Below are 17237 nucleotides of genomic sequence, written 5' to 3'. Positions count from 1 at the left end.
GTGGAAAATAATTTGTTTATAATTGGTTCGTTATTATTAGCTCTATCAAACTGAATATTAAGAACTTAGCCTCCCCCTCCCCTAGTAAAAAATGAAACTTTCGTGTTGTCAGAAGAAAATTCGCCCGGTGTTTTCATCAATTAAAAAAAAATTATAGAGTCACGAGGTATTTCAGAGATAACAAAATATCCTTATCTTTCTCTTTTTAAAACAAGTGCTTATCTTTCAGTTCCAAAATGAGTTACCGTAGAGAAGACATAAATGTTTCGGTTGCTAAGTTTTACCTTGTGAGCGGACTACAGTCATTAGCTGGGATCGGGCTGATATGCAGCAGCGTAAGTTTGCATTTGAATCGTGGCAACACTACAGAGTATTTCATGGTGACATTCAGGCAGGGGTGGATCCAGGATTTTTTTTAGGGGGAGGGGGCAAAATGGGTTGATCCGATAAACTTGCGTTAGGAGCAAGTTTAATTGATGCAATCTTGCGTTAATTAAGTAAATTACACAACTTTAGACTACATTAGGGGGGCGCGCAACCCCTCGCCCTCTGGATCCACCACTGCATTCGGGATTCAAAATTTATAATATCCGTTGCGAAAGCTAGCATTCCATCGACTTTCTAGAATAGGTAGATAGGGTACTTACGTATTCAACCAAACACATTTGAGAAGTTGGCTCTTTTAGATGTGAGAAAAGTTGGCTTTATCTGTCTCTATTCCGAGACAATTAGCTTAGGCTCATTATAAAAATTACGATGTAGGTATATTTTTAATTAAATATTTAATATATAGTCTTAGGTTATGTTAGGTTTTTAACATATGCGTTCTGGGCGGCCTGCTTTTCATAATTCTAATTGTCGGAGTTTCCATAATTCTGTTTCTAAAGTGTTATGTTTTCATCATATTTTGGCATAGACTTCAATTCTCGAGTGTGTTTGATATAATACGTAAGTACCGTAAATTGTTTAGACATCTCTTAACCATTCATGAAACTTAGTAACTATTCACAAAGGCATTTAGTATTGGGTATATCCTATAATTGACTTTTATCATTAATTAATTTTTAAACCCCATAAACTAAAATTGTCATCTCAAAACATTGATCCGAAGCCATGCATTTAATAATAATAATAATAATAATTTATTATAAGCCAAAAAAAAAAACAGGCCATACAGAATAGTATTCTTAATCACACTCAACAAGAAAAATAACTTAAATATCAAGTTTCACTCATTGATGTTAGCGCTTCAGTTATATATTTACAGAACTTCTTGATTGTCATTTTCAGTGTAGTTTTCCTAATCCTGAGAAACTCCATGTTGCTCTCCTCCAAATACTTTCCCCTTAAAAAAGAAAGTTGCTGACACTCGGCGAGAATATGGGCCACATCCTCAATACCTAGGTTACATCTGGGGCAAGAGTAATCCGCATCTGCATCTGGGGCCACCCTTTCGTCTTTCAAATACTCTTTTTCTATTTTTTAGCGGCAGGCAATTCGCTCAGATCCGAAACCAAGTCCTCAATGTCTCCCCCGGTAATCCTAGTTTAAAATAATATTCAAATCCAAATATCGCTTTTACTTGGGAATAAAACTTCAATGTTTCAGGTGTTTTTAACTGCCTGGGTCCACATTTGGACTTCCTGGTCTTTTATTCTTTCTATAATCACAGCCGAAAACGGATCACCCTGATCTGAGTGTCCTAGCCCCTCATTCCAAATATAGGATAATCCTAATCCATCTAAAACATTTTTTATTTGATATGGCCACGATCTTTTACGTTTAGACCGCAGCATCTCTAGATAAGCTGCTTTTGCTAACCTATCTTCTGGCAGACTTAGAACTTTTAGCCAGTACTGGATTATCTGTACTGAACTACACGTTATCAGCGAAAATACTCCTAGGTCACCTTTTATTGCCTGATTGTGGGTCGTTACGTGAAGACCAATTAATCTTATATAGTGTTGCAGCTGAAATGATTCCAATTGTGCTGCCGGGTCATGCCCCAGAGTTCAGCTCCGTAATGGATAGTAGGTAAAACTTTAGAATTAAAAACATATTTGTGCATTTTTAGATCTTTTATATTAAAAGCCTTGAATTGCTTAAAATGGCAGCTGAAATTGCTTTTACTCTCTTAATCATCTCATTTACATGCTCTGTCCATCCTCCTTTTGCTGAAAGTGTTACTCTCAGATTTTTAAAATTTTTGCTCTCTTTTACTTTTTCACCTTTATAATAAAATTCTACTTTTTGATCATCATTATTCGCACGAATTCCTCTTAAAACCACAATCTCAGTCTTTTTGATATTCAACACTAGTTTCTTTTTATCCAAATATTCTTCTAATATACTCAATAAGATTTGGACCTCCTCTGGTGACTTGCCTATCAACACCGCATCATCAGCAAAAAGCAACAGAGATAACGCCAGGTTCCCTAGTGACACCGTAGGGGCCCATACCTTTTTAAAATGGTCAACAATATCATTTATATACAACGTGAACAACCTAGGAGAAATACTACTACCCTGTTTTACTCCTTTTCTAATTTCAAACGGCGACGATAATCCCTCCCCTAAAACTTTAACTATACCAAATGTCTTTCTATACATATCAGCTAATATCCTAACGAAAAGTCTTGGTAAGCCTACCTTTAACAGTTCTAAGCACAGGAGAGTCCAATCAATGCTGTCGAAGGCCTTTTCTAGATCTAAAAATGCAACGAACAACCTATTCTTCTCTTTTGCATATTTCTCTACAAGCGCCTGTAAGACTAAAACCCTATCAATAGCATTATATCCATCTCGAAACCCTGCCTGCTCCTCTTTCAAAATCCTACAATTTTCTAACCAATGAGCTAATCTAGAATCTAGTATTCTTTCTAATATTTTGCTAAGGCTAGGTACTAAAGATATTGGTTGATAATTACTGTGATCCGCTGGGTCTAACTTTTTGAATATCGGCAAAATCAAGGATGTTTTCCGCGGCGAGGGCCATTCTCCAGAAGCCAGAACGGAGTTAAAGATACCCAAGAAGATGGGCATAAATAGAAGTTGAAATAGTTTCAAGATCTTTGTTGGGACTCGATCGCTACCAAGTGCTGATCCAACTTCCATGGCGCTTATGTATTCTTCGATTTCTTCTTTCGATGCGGGTTTTATCAGATCATAATGGTGTTCTTTCAGTGGGAGACTGATCTCATTCTCTGTATTCGATAATTCGTCGCTGAACCAGCAGTCAAACGAATAGTCTTCCCAAACCCCGTCGTTGTAGCATGTCGGCCAAGTTTTCGGGTTAGGTACTTTTGGCTGGGCTATGGAGGCCGCTTTTTTTTTTATCTTTCTCCAGAAAGACCGCATATCGCTCTTTTCATAAAATTGGATCAGCTCCTCCGTACCTTTTTTTAAAGGCGTTTATACTCCCGGCGAACATTTTTAAACCGTGTTACTAGTCGAAGCCTATTTTCCTCTTTTTACTCTTCCCTCAAAATCTCCAATTCTTTAATCAACTCTATTTTTTTATTCTACATTCCTCATCAAAAAATTCTATATCCCTACAACCTCCTTTATTTCCTAGAAATAAAGGCTCCTCATTTCTTTGCCGTACATTTCTAGCGATGCAACTTTAAGTATTATCGACGGGGCTAATGTCGCTGCTTTTACGACCTTTCCCTGCTCCTATTGTTTTCGGCAAGTTGCTGTTTTTTTCAACTATCGTGTTCGTGTCGCTTTCATTACCAGAACAGTCCAACTGATCTGAAGGGCAATTCTGCACTGAGCTCTGGTTATTTTCATTCACATTAGCGGCATTTGTGCCCCTGATTTCTGACTTACTTTGCGCTGGATTAATAGGGGACCTAATTGGGTGGCTTACCGTCATTTCTTTTATTTTTGACATTCACGGTCGTATGTGTATGTTTTACCTTCAATGATAAGCCTATCGCCTTTGAGCCGCGCATTTTGACCTTTTACAAGGGCTTGGGGCAGCACTGGCTTAAACTTTTTTTTTCTAGCCTCGCGTTGATACGTAATGTAGTCCGAAGCAACCCCTACGACGTTCTGTTTCAATGCAATACTTTTCCTGAGAACCGCATTTCGTATTTCCAAATCGTGCCACTTAACTATTACAGGGCCTGGTCTCAGGCGGAAAGCATCCTTAATGTCCCTCCGAGAAACCTATAGGTTCGGGAGGCACCAGCTAAGAAACTCGCAAAGCTCATCCTTCAAACTCGACTGGGACGGACCAGTCACAGGTAAATTGTAAAACACGAGGTTATAACGCTTTATTTCTGCCTCCAATGAGCCAATTTTCAGTGTAGACTCCCTGAGTTTCTTCCTCATTTCCGCTAGACCGCTTGAAATTTCTGGTTTTGTTGTATCTAGCTGTTTTCTAAAATAATTCTTTTGTAACTCTATACCGGATAAGCTAATTGAGAACTGAGGGATCAAATCCAGTTTGAAATGTATTCTATGCATAAACTGAGAAATAGCGTCCGGATCTGATGTATCTAGAAGTTGAATTCACTGAACCTGGCTCCCTTCCATTTCTGCTTGCTTGTCCAAAATAATTAAGATTACCTACCTTATTCTCTGCCAGCAATAGTCTCCGGCAGTAGAGTTTATTTGTTGCGTCCGGCTTTAGCCCGGGACACAGCTTTGTAGCGCTCTCTTCCTCAGTACTCAAACTCAAAGAAATGAATCTTCTTCCGGAGACGCTGCTACGCTGGGGGGCGTGGCTAACTTCTCCCTGTCCTTGCGCACTGTATTGTGTATTAACTGTTTTAAACTAAATGTTATCGCTCTGAATGACCGATGAGTACTTTATTGGAACATCCAGGGTAAAAATGGGTTGGCATTCCATTGATCCGCAATCAAACAGTTCGTGGTAACGAACTGTAAGTGAGGAACGACCCGGCTCAATAGTAACTGAAACTCTAAAAAACGAGATTTTGATACCAGTAGATACATCAAAAGAATCAGATTTTAATACTGATTTCAAATATAGAAGTATCATCAAGTTTAATCCTACTTATCAAAAGTTACGCGCCTGAGAAAATTTGGCTGATTTTCAAAAAAAGGTGGAAAGGCCCCCTAAAAGCTATAAAACCTTAATGAAAATCACACCATCAGATTCAGCGTATCAGAGAACCCTACTGTAGAGGTATCAAGCTCCTGTCTGCAAAAATGAGGAATCTTTAATTTTTTGCCAGAAGAAAGATCACGGATGCGTGTTTATCTGTTATTTGTTTTTTTTTTTCCAGGAGTGATCGTATCGACCCAGTAGTCCTAGAATATTGTGGGAGGGCTCATTCGAATGGAAATTAAAAGTTCTAGTGCCCTTTTTAAGTTACCGAAAAAATGGAGGGCAACTAGGCCCCCTCCCACGCTCATTTTTTCCCAAAGTCACCCGATCATAATTTTGAGATGTCATTTTGTTCAGCATGGTCGAAAATATAATAAATATGTCTTTTAGGATGAATTAATCCCCCAAAGTCCCCGGAGGGCGGGCTGAAAGTTATGAACTTTACCAAATGTTTATATATAGTATTGGTTATTGGGAAGTATACAGACGTTTTTAAGGGTTTTTTTCTGGTAGTGGGGGAGGGGGAGGGTCGGGGTTTATGTGGGAGGATCGTTTCTTGGAGGAAGTTTTCATGGGGGAAGGGACATTGCTATGAAGGGGGCGCATTTTAGCATTATTTAAAAAAAGATCAGAAATTATATATAAAAAAAACAAGTTTTAAACTAAAAGTAAGGAGCCACATCAAAACTTAAAACGAACAGAAATTATTAAGTATATTATTGGGTTCACCCCCTAGTCAATACCTCGCTCTTTAAGCCAAAGATTTTTTAGTACTTTCATAAGAGCTATTTATTCTAATTAACGGACTTTGTGATTAAGGGGTCATTTTTAAAGAATTGTAACAAAATTCGAACTTCAGCGTAAAGAGCGAGGTATTGAATAGGGGGAGAGCCCCTGTAATATACGTGTTAAAAATATATGGGTATAGAAGTTCGTTACGTAAGTTAATTCGTAAGTTACCTATATTTATTACTAATGAAAACATTCGTAAATAAAATTAAACAACTTTCGAGAAAGCCATTTAACCAAATAAAAGTAAAATTAATGTGCAATTTTTTTTACTTATTCATATACGGCGAGCCAAAATCAAAACCTCCATTAATTCAAAAAAGTTCAAAAATCAAATAAAAAAAACAAGTTTTTATAACTGAAAGTAAGGAGCAACATTAAAATTTAAAACGAACAGAAATTATTCCGTATATGACAGGGGCTCTCCCCTCGTCAATGCCTCGCTCTTTACGCTAAAGTTAGACTCTTTCTCACAACTCTATTTTTTAAAACAATAAAAAACTTTAGCGCAAAGAGCGAGGCGTTGATGTTCGTTTTAAGGTTTAATGTTGCTCCTTACTTTCAGTTAAAAAAAAAACTTGTTTTTTTTATACCACCCAAAGAGGACTCTAAAATTCATTCTTTTGCGACTGAATCAGCCCTTTCCAACTTTCTATGAGGATACCTTCTACACAATATATTAAGAAAAAAGGAGTCAGATCACTCTTTACAATGAATTCGCCATCGTTCACATCCTAATACTGACCATTCAAACATCTTTCCTTAACAATGATATTTATGAGCCCATTTAACATAAATTGAATTATTTAAAAATGAAATTATACTTACGCTATTGCTTCTCCCTTTAAATTTTATTGAAGTGAAGTTAATTTTTTTTTCATTAAGTAAGGTGTTTCTTTTAGGTTGCTGATTTGATGTTAGGCTATAGTGGGAGCTTTGCTTATGTCGTCCCTGGGGTATGGTCAGGAATTGCAGTACTGATTTCAGCCGGTTTTGGTATGAGTCTTCAAGATGAAAGTCCAATCAGGAGGTATGTGTTTTTTTTTGTTTTTTTTTTATTAGATTTTAAAAAATTTTAGGTTCTTATGTTTTACATTTCTCTTTTTGTTTTTTAGCAAGAGCAATTGAAGAGCTAGTTTTATAGAAAATAGATTAGATCGGAAAATGCAAGCAGCTTCGCCTCCATAGCCTACCCCCACCCCTCAAAAAAAAAAATCGAGAAACCTCAAAATATGGCGAGTTTCGGGTCTTTGAAAAATAACAATGAGAAAAAAATATTCATGTTAAGTTCAATTCCCTGTGTGAAAAAAATAGTTCATAGCTTCTTACGAAAATAGAACGGCATAATTTCTGCCTCCAAAAGCTAAGAGCAATGGACAGTAAATGCTGCAAAAAATAGCAAAAATTAAAAAAAAATATCATCATCTGTTTTACTAAGTAACTAAATTGGGAAAATTCGCTGAAAGGAAAAAAAAATATTAGAATTTGGTTTATAGAAACACCCATTTATTTGGGAACGAAGATGTAAAAATATATAGACATTCCGAAAACCTCCAATTTTAAAAATATATTTATGTATTTCCACAAGCAACTAGATATCAAAATTTTACTGTAAAAAAAAACATTAGAGTTCATTTGAGTCAAGAGATGCAGCTTTAGTTCAGTTTCGGAAAATGCTGATGTCCTGTATAACCTTTAAGGGACCTTCGTCCATAGTGGAGGAAATAATAGCCGATTAATTCTGACCATTATTTAAGGTTTGATCTGTTTTAAGTTAACATCACTTAATGATTCTTAAAAATAGAATAAATTATTTGTCTTGAACTTATTATTCTACAACTATGTTACAGTTCTTCAAAGCAAATAAATTCATGGCTGAAAGTTATATCTGAAGGGAAAGTTAAAAGCCACTTGAAGCAGAAATTTCTTTCAAGGCAAATGTAATGACATTTTTCAGTCATTTTGAAATTTTAGTCTTTTTTAGAACATCATTAGCTTAGACAATTACAATTCGTTGCATAACTAACATGGGCGCCCATAAGCTGAATTCCAGGGGGGCGTGCCTCGTCTAATTGGCACTTTTAATCCTATATAGTAAAAATCTCAGAACAGATATAAAATAAGGCAGCATCATTCAACCAGGGGGGGCGGACGCCTCCCCCCCCCCTCTGCCCCCTCCCTTATGGGTGCCCATGATAACTAAGAAAAGTATATGACTCAGTATAAAAGGAGCTAAGACGTTGGTACGTTTTCATTTTCTTTGGAGCTGGTGTTGTTTTCAGAGATGTGTAATGTACTTTCGCTTTTTTCTTTTTGGCAAAGGGTGTTGAGGCATCCAATGATGATACAAAGATGTCAATGTCTACATTAGAGAAATTAAGGCCTTCGTTACAGCCTACAAAATAAGAGATGTAAACAAGATACTCAATGTTCAAAAAACTTTGATTTATTTTTAGCTTCCTACTCTTGCTGTACGCCATACCTGAGCAGTAAGATTCTTATGGATAAGTCAATCATATCGAGCATTTAGATCGATCCAGACTAAAAATTTTACTTTAAGAATGACTTTTGGTTAATAGTATTGATGACAGAAAGACTCCAGTATTCCTCAAACATCAGATGAGTATTCATAGTCAAAAACCATTTTCATGAATAATACAGCAATAACAAATATAATCAGCTGTATAAAAAAAAGCAAAAAGAATAAATGCTTTTAAACGGAACTAAGAATGGCAAACAAAACAAAAAAGCCTTAGGTCTGTTCAGTCCATGCAGCATGGCTATTTGTAAAATCGGCTAGTTCTTTTTATTAGCACTCAAAGAGCAGTAGAAACTTGCTGCGTCACAGTTTTTATTATTTTATGATTAATAGCGGAATGCCACTTTTGTCTTAGCACAGCCATGGGGTTAAACATCTTATTAATCCCCCCCCCAAAAAAAAAAACGTTTAAAAATATACTAAAATTAGCATCTGAAATTCAACAATGAACTGCTTGAATTCTTTTTTTGTCAGTTCTAAAATTTTGAGCTTGAAGTAGAAAAGAAAGTAGAAGCAAATTTCTTTCACAATTATCTTGCGAAAAATAATATAGGTGCTTGCTAACAGGGTAGTGCTGAAACCTAATTGGAACGGGATTATAATTATGATGTAGCTTTTCTTGGGTTAAACAATTCTTTTTTTAGGTTCAAAATTTATAGAATCCTTCAAATTATTTGCGCGATTGTAAGCATATTTCCAGTCTTGTTTGGCGCTGGTATAGCTCTCTTTTGCGCACAGGAATTTGAAGAATGGGCTGAAAATGGTCCGGGGATTGATGTCGGAGTATTTATGGCTTTTTTCGGCCTGCTTTCTCTTGGACTTTCTGTATGGGCTCTGATCGAATACAGAAGGAAATTTACGAAAGCTTTGAAAAAGGTATGAATTTATATAGATTCTATTGAATTGAGGAAAATCCTAGTCTGTAACAGATTTTAAAATATCAAGATTATTTACAAGGTATAAAGCATCTTTTGGCAGCCACCTCTTCCTAATTCGTGATATTTTCAAGTATGAGAGGAGAGAAAAATACAACCTTAAATTTATGGAATTTTCTCCTGGGAATGTTCGAATGGACGCTGTAGGTTTACGATCTGTTACTTGCAGGCGCGGAAAAAAAACTGTCACTGGGTAGACTGTAAAATATCACATTTTATAGAGGGACGCCATTTTGAAGAGAGGGTTAGGGAATTTCTCTCTAGATAGTGTTGTAAATAGTGTTAGTAATTTAAAATGTTGCATTAATCGTTCAGTGCCTTTTAAGTATTTTGACCGTTTATCTCTTTTTAATCGTTTTAACCGTGATCCAGTATTCGATTATAGCATACGAAGCCATAGCCTGATTGTTTATGAGAGCGATACTTCAAGCAATAATCCTAGACCCGAGCCGGTGTCAAAAACTTGTCGTGACGAGGGGGCCAACAGCTGAGCCAAAGAAACCCGCCTTTTCGGTTTTCTTCCCCCCAGTCGTGCCCACGACAACTTTTTTCAATACCAACATCGCGTTACTGGATCCCGTCTTCGCGGCCACCACGGTTCAGACAGGCTCAGCATATCTCTCCGGTTCCTCTTGGAGCTCTGCCCCTTCCTCCCTCCCCACCTACCATCCCCCAATCCCTAGATCTATCCTTCCTAAAAGATCAGCCTCCCGCGTTTCGACTATAAGCCACGCCGTCCCACTTAGTAACAGGTTTTCGCCATTAGGATAAATTGATCTTGCAGAATCGTTAGAACACCAGCAAACTGTCTGCCCAAGGACTAAAGTAAGAACGAAGGTAAAAGAATACTCTTCTGACATTTTTGGTTTGCCTAGATTTTTTTTATAGTAATGCGGAAAGTTTAAATACGGATAAGATTACTGAGCTGGAGAATTTAGCTCAAGTAATTGGAGCCTCAATAGTAGCAGTAACAGAGGTTCATAGGCAAAATCCAGATCTACTCAGTTTATCCGGTTATAATAGAATGATAAAGTTACGCCCAGATGACCACTGGCTTGGAAAAAGGGGAGGAGTAGTCAATCCGGACTTGGCCCAGTTAAAGATAGGAACGGGGCCTCAATTAGCGATAAGGAAAAAATTAGAGATGGGCCGAACATTTTCAGAATTTGCTTAACCGAGATAGAGTTGCAGGAAAAGATATAGAGGAAAATGAAAAAGTTTGTGATACCTTGGATGTGAAGGAAGATTTGTTTTGTGCAGAGGAATTAGCGACAGTACTAAAAGGATTAAAAAATAATAAGGCTCCAGGTGCTGATAGGGTTGTAAATGAGTTTCTTAAATATGGTGGCTCTGAGGTTAGAAATAGGTTACTGAAGATTATGAATATGATTTTTGAAATAGGGGAAGTACCTAACGATTTTAGGAAAACCTTAATTAAGCCACTTTATCAGAAAGGTGATAAAAGTGAGTGTGGTAATTATCGAGGCATTAGTCTGGTCTCTGTAGGTAGCAAATTGCTTAGTAATATTATACTTTTTAGACTAAGAGATGCCGTAGACAAAGTTTCAAGAGAAGAGCAGTGCGGTTTTAGAAAAGGTAGAGGATGTGTCGACCAGATTTTCACTCTTAGGCTAATAATTGAAAAGTGCCTGAGTTTTCAAACAACTTGGTCCTCGGTTTTATAGATTATGAGCAAGCGTTCGACTCTGTTGATAGAAGAGCTTTAGTAAAGGTTTTATCCTTGTACGGTATACCAGACAAATACATTAAAGTGATTAGTGCTATGTACGAGTATAACACTTCTGCGGTTAAAGTAGGAAATAAGGTTAGCAGCTGGTTTTGTATTAAAGCAGGAGTTAAACAGGGTTGTCTTCTATCCCCCTTGATATGGACTATTTTGATGGACTTTTAAGGAGCACAGGGAAGGCAATGGGACACTACGGAATTAATTGAGCAGGACAAAGTTTCCTGGCTCAGATTATGCTGATGATTTAAGCATCCTAGATGAAAGTATGAGCAAAATGAATGAAGTTTTAGAGGTTTTGCGAGTTCAGGGTGCTAGAATTGGTTTGAAAATTAATGTTAGGGAGACTAAGTCGCTAAGGCTGGGAATAAGTGAAGATGAAAAGGTGACGTTGGGTAACGAGAAGATTGATCAGATGGATAGCTTCACTTACTTAGGTAGTATTATTAGTAAAGATGGTGGGAGCAGTGAAGATGTTAAAAGTAGATTAGCCAAGGCTCAGGGTGTTTTTTCACAGTTGAAAAAGGTTTGGAAAATAGGAAGATAGGTCTGCAAACCAAGATTAGAATAATGGAAGCTACAGTGATGACAGTGGTCAAATATGGCTCTGAACTATGGACGCTCCGAAAAGCGGATGAAGATTTGCTAGATGCTTTCCAGAGAAATTGCTTAATGATTGTTCTGGGTACCCAGCTGACTGACCGTATTTCAGAGAATTGGATATACGAAAAATGTGGTTCAATACCGCACTCAAGCGCTATAATGAAATAAAGGTTGAGGTGCCTTGGGCACGTTGTGCGGATGAAGGATGACAGTTTGCTGAAGATTGTTCTTTTCGGCCAACCGTCTAGGGCTAAACGGAAAGCAGGTCGTTCTCGTCTGGGGTGGGAGGACGTCATAAAGAAAGATTTAAAGGAAATGGGAACTTCGTGGGTGAGTGTAAAAAGGGAGGCTTTGAATAAATTGGGATGGAGGAGCGTGCCTAGCTGTGTTGGCCTCAGGTGGCTTGGTACTGCGGTGAGATGTTAGTAGTAGCAGGTCTTGCAATTTATATTAATAAGAAAATTCCCGATTTTCAGATAGAGGTACCTGTGCTTGATGATTATGATGAGATTCTTTGGGGTTTTGCAAAGCCCAGACGCCTGCCCTCCCATTATAATGGTATAGCTGTTTGTGTTTTTTATTATTCGCCAGGACAAGATGTCAGTTCTCAAAAAGCTTTCCGGGAAAAACTTCAATTAAGCGCTGACTACGTACTGGGTAAATACCCCACGGGTGGTATGTTCCTGCTTGGTGACGCTAACGGACTACGACTTGAGTCTTTAGAAGCAGGATTAGGCCTAAAACAGGTAGTCAGTTGCCCAACAACAAAACATGATACGGCTCAGGACTGCATAGCTGCTATCATGTCTCAATTCTACAGGAAACCCTCCCCAGGCCCCCCAATAGGAGGAAGCTACCACTTCATCCTTGAGCTACACCCCATAAGCAAAGTCCAGGTCACGTACACTACAGAAACAACTACAAGTCGGTCAATTACAAACAGCGGATTGTTTGGTTTCGGTAATTGGCTCACGACTGAAAAATGAGACGGTATAATTTCTACAGCTAATGCTGATGAGATGTGCACTACCTTTCAAGAAAAACTTCTCGGCAAGTACCTTTTCTATTTTCCTGAAAAAGTTAACAAACGTTTTTCAGCAGGTCGTCCATACGCTACTAAAGAAATCAAAGCACTAAGCAGGAAAATGAGATAACTTTTCAGGAACAAAAAACATAAAGAAGCTACTACCCTGAAGAATAAAACCAGAGGAATGACCCGCCAGGCAGCGGCGTTGTACTATCAAAAGGAAGTATCTCATTTATTTGATTCTAAGCCTGGGCAGCAGTACAAAAGAATAAAGCAAATGACAGGTAAACGAAGACTGGATTGGATTTTGGCTATGATGAGCTAGACAAAGAAATTGCAGATCGCCTAAACACTCAGCTGGCAGCGATTGTTCAGTCACTTCCACCACTAAACTCGGAGGATTTTCCGCATGCATCTCCAGATTTTCCAATCATCACAGAATCTCAAGTTCACCTCAAATTGATGAAACTGAAGAGGGCCAGTATTACACCACTCGATATTCCTGTTGACCTCATTAAGGCTTTTCCTGAATTTTTGAGTGCTCCGTTAACTTTAATATTCAACAAGATTACAATGTCAGGCCAGTATCCGCGAAATTGGAAAAGTGGAATCATAACCCCTATCTCCAAAACGGGTCAACCAATGGGTCAACCTCATTGCGATTGACCTCAAGAAAGCATTTGACCTGATCTGCCATAGAACCCTTATCCACAAACTATTGACAAATTTTAACGTTGATGTAAATTTGATAAGAATAGTTGTAAATTTTCTTTCAAGCAGAAGTTAGAAAAACAAGTAAAAATCAACCTATTCTGATCTCCAGCTATTCTACTGTGGAGTTCCCCATGGAACAATTTTAGGCCCTCTCCCTTTTTTGGTAATGGTAAATGAGTTGGCAAATAATGAGTCGGATCGCTTTAAATTCGTTGATAATCTATCCGTACTGGAGCTGAAAAGAGTGTTTCAAGTGAGGCTGACAGAATAATGGCGAGTTTATCACGCCAAGCTGAGGAGGGCGAAATGATCGTCAATCGTGAAAAATCGCTCATATTAACTTTCTCTTTTCTGAGGGACAGTTCATCCCTTGCTTTACAGAATGTTTCAGGCATCATGGATATCAAACTCTTGGGAATATATCTCACACATGATCTGAAGTGGGAAACAGACACAGGAGATGATCAAACGGGCAAACCTGGGTATCCTTTTTTTTAAAACTCCTTGCTCGTCATGGTGTTCCAACCCCCCACCTATTGCGTATTTTTCTTACATTTGTCAGACCGCTGGTAGAATATACTTGTCCCGTTTGGCATTACGGCCTGACTTCGGACCAGAAGAACCGCCTGGAAAGGATCCAGTACCGAGCTCTTCTGGTAGTGTCAAAATCTGCCAAAGTCTTCTTATTGCTCCCTATTAAAAAAATTTTCACTTAAAACTCTATCAACATGCCGTGATGAATTGTGTTTTAAATTTGGTATCGGTATTTTGGAAAATCCACGGCTTTGTGAGCTCCCCCCCCCCCTGAGCATCTCCCTTCGCACCAAAGGCTCCCGCGAAATGTAGCTCAACCGGTACCAAAAATTCAGCCGCTACCAGCACAGCATATGCGGTACGCAAGTAGTTTTGTTCCCTCATTCGTCAAGATTTTTAATTCTGTACCCACTCGTCAATAATTGTATATTTATATTCTTTAGCTAATTATTCTTTTTATTCGCTTGAGTCTGTTTAGTTTGAATTTGTGATATTTCGAATCAATGTATATTTTTGCATGACGTGATTTTTATCACGTCATGATAAAATCACGGCTATGGCTGTGATTTTTATGTTTTATATGTTTAGTGTCTTATTATGACAAAAACTGTCGCTGATCGTCATGACTGTTTTAATGGCGTTTGAAAATAAAATCGTTATTTATTTATTTTAAAAATCAGTAAAATTTTAAAAACTTTAGACTGTATAATTTTATAAAATTTTAAAAATCATTGAAAAAAGAATTAACAACAACAAAATTACTCCCAACCAAGATTTAAATCTTTTTGTATCCTAACAAATTTTGTTCACAACGTTGGCAGTGTTAAGCACACTCAAGGTTTACTTAGAGAATTTCACGTTATGTGAGTTTATGTTACGTTACATAAAAGCTCAACATAGCAGCAACAAAAAAGAACTTCAGGAAGAGCGATTAATAAGTCTTGAACACAAATTGCTATGCTTTTCTTTGAAAGATTTCCTCGCTTCAATAGAATACCAGTCTCCATCTTTATTCCGTGTCTCTAATTCTTAACGTTTTGCTTATAGCGGTTGTGATCATCTTGGCTGAGTTGTGCATCATGTTTTGTGCATCATCCCAAGGTGAAAGGACTGGTGCAAGTGTGGAAAGTTAACGTAAATTAAGTAACGTAAATAAGTTACGTAAACTAACCAGAAAGCACAAAAAGCTAAGCACTTAGGGTGAGAGCCGCTTAAACCTTTTTTATTTTCTTTTACAGATGAAGAGACTTGAAAGTGTGGATGATAGATCTTCAACATCAAACGAATACACAAACGTTGGATATGAATCAAGTAATTGAAGTATCCAATGTGTCTGATAATTATTGTGTGATAATTTAATTAAATTTGCGTTAAAAATATTAAAACTGTCATCAACAAAAACACCATTTGGGGAAGGGGCATATCAACCTAAAGCTTAAAAAATATGTCACTTGAAACGGGGTTTATTAGGCATAATCAAATTGCCTGCATATTATATAGTTGGGTGACACCGCAGAATCCCCTGGGAAGAAAACTTTTATTTTCCAAACAAACGAACTCCCTTTTTAAAAACAATGTGCATTTCAGGCTGAAGACTCAAAAATTGAGCAATATTTTTTTCATGTGCATTTCAAAACAATGCTTTTTAAAAACAATGTGCATTTCAGGCTGAAGACTCAAAAATTGAGCAATATTTTTTTCATGTGCATTTCAAAACAATGCTTTTTAAAAACAATGTGCATTTCAGGCTGAAGACTAAAAAATTGAGCAATATTTTTTTCATGTGCATTTCAAAACAATGCTTTTTAAACAAAATGTGCATTTCAGGCTGAAGACTAAAAAATTGAGCAATATTTTTTTCATGTGCATTTCAAAACAATTCTTTTTAAACACAATGTGCATTTCAGGCTGAAGACTCAAAAATTGAGCAATATTTTTTTCATGTGCATTTCAAAACAATGCTTTTTAAAAACAATGTGCATTTCAGGCTGAAGACTCAAAAATTGAGCAATATTTTTTTCATGTGCATTTCAAAACAATGCTTTTTAAAAACAATGTGTATTTCAGGCTGAAGACTAAAAAATTGAGCAATATTTTTTTCATGTGCATTTCAAAACAATGCTTTTTAAAAACAATGTGAATTTCAGGCTGAAGACTCAAAAATTGAGCAATATTTTTTTCATGTTCATTTCAAAACAATTCTTTTTAAACACAATGTGCATTTCAGGCTGAAGACTAAAAAATTGAGCAATATTTTTTTCATGTGCATTTCAAAACAATGCTTTTTAAAAACAATGTGTATTTCAGGCTGACGACTCAAAATTTGAGCAATATTTTTTTCATGTGCATTTCAAAACAATGCTTTTTAAAAACAATGTGCATTTCAGGCTGAAGACTCAAAAATTAAGCAATATTTTTTTCATGTGCATTTCAAAACAATGCTTTTTAAAAACAATGTGCATTTCTGGCTGAAGACTCAAAAATTGAGCAATATTTTTTTCATGTGCATTTCAAAACAATGCTTTTTAAAAACAATGTGCATTTCAGGCTGAAGACTCAAAAATTAAGCAATATTTTTTTCATGTGCATTTCAAAACAATGCTTTTTAAAAACAATGTGCATTTCAGGCTGAAGACTCAAAAATTGAGCAATATTTTTTTCATGTGCATTTCAAAACAATGCTTTTTAAAAACAATGTGTATTTCAGGCTGAAGACTAAAAAATTGAGCAATATTTTTTTCATGTGCATTTCAAAACAATGCTTTTTAAACACAATGTGCATTTCAGGCTGAAGACTCAAAAATTGAGCAATATTTTTTTCATAACTTACAAATAAAATTATTCGAAAGAACACGGGTTACTTGAATAGATACCAGCTAATATAATATGAAAGTACTGCAATATGCGAGAGGATAATAAAGAAGCTGACCTAAACACAATTTTGCCTGCTCCAGGCTTATAACACCTAACGAATATCTTCATTGGTTCCGTGGAAGAAAACAAGCAAGGGGCTCACGGTAACACATGCTGCCCATAGTCTATTTAAAATAATATGTCTATGCTCCTAAATCTTTTAGGGCGAATTTACTAGTTCGTTCGTTTATATCGATACTTGATACAATCAAATATCATAGTTTCACAGTTTTTGAACTCTGAAATATTTTTTTTCAGATTAGGGAAACAATAAAAAAAATTATTTTGTTATCAATTTTGTTATATAAGTGTATCCTTTCTCTTTGAAATTTTCTGGCCTTGCGAATATGTCAGTATTG

General features: G+C 36.7%; 1 protein-coding gene across 1 annotated transcript; it reads left to right on the top strand.

The window, feature by feature from the left end:
* The first annotated feature begins 229 nt into the window (after window positions 1-229).
* On the top strand, window positions 230-16114 carry LOC148941585 (uncharacterized). The gene is made up of 4 exons (XM_089104036.1): window positions 230-335; window positions 6772-6899; window positions 9053-9284; window positions 15204-16114. Exons 1-4 carry the CDS (start codon window positions 237-239, stop codon window positions 15282-15284), a joined length of 540 nt encoding a protein of 179 aa, XP_088960162.1. The 5' UTR covers window positions 230-236; the 3' UTR covers window positions 15285-16114.
* Window positions 16115-17237: the final 1123 nt, after the last annotated feature.

The sequence above is a fragment of the Artemia sp. Qi Xiang Cuo genome, chromosome 18, assembly GCF_049724085.1.
Source record: "Artemia sp. Qi Xiang Cuo chromosome 18, ASM4972408v1, whole genome shotgun sequence".
NCBI lineage: Eukaryota > Metazoa > Arthropoda > Branchiopoda > Anostraca > Artemiidae > Artemia > Artemia sp. Qi Xiang Cuo.
This window is presented reverse-complemented; position numbering and strand designations above follow the sequence as displayed.

Excerpts from the sequence above, each read along its gene's own strand:
- LOC148941585 (XM_089104036.1), top strand. The coding sequence starts at position 237 with ATGAGTTACCGTAGAGAAGACATAAATGTTTCGGTTGCTAAGTTTTAC. Across the intron at positions 336-6,771 it reads TCGGGCTGATATGCAGCAGC|GTTGCTGATTTGATGTTAGG; the intron begins GTAAGTTTGCAT and ends TGTTTCTTTTAG. Across the intron at positions 9,285-15,203 it reads TTACGAAAGCTTTGAAAAAG|ATGAAGAGACTTGAAAGTGT; the intron begins GTATGAATTTAT and ends TTTCTTTTACAG.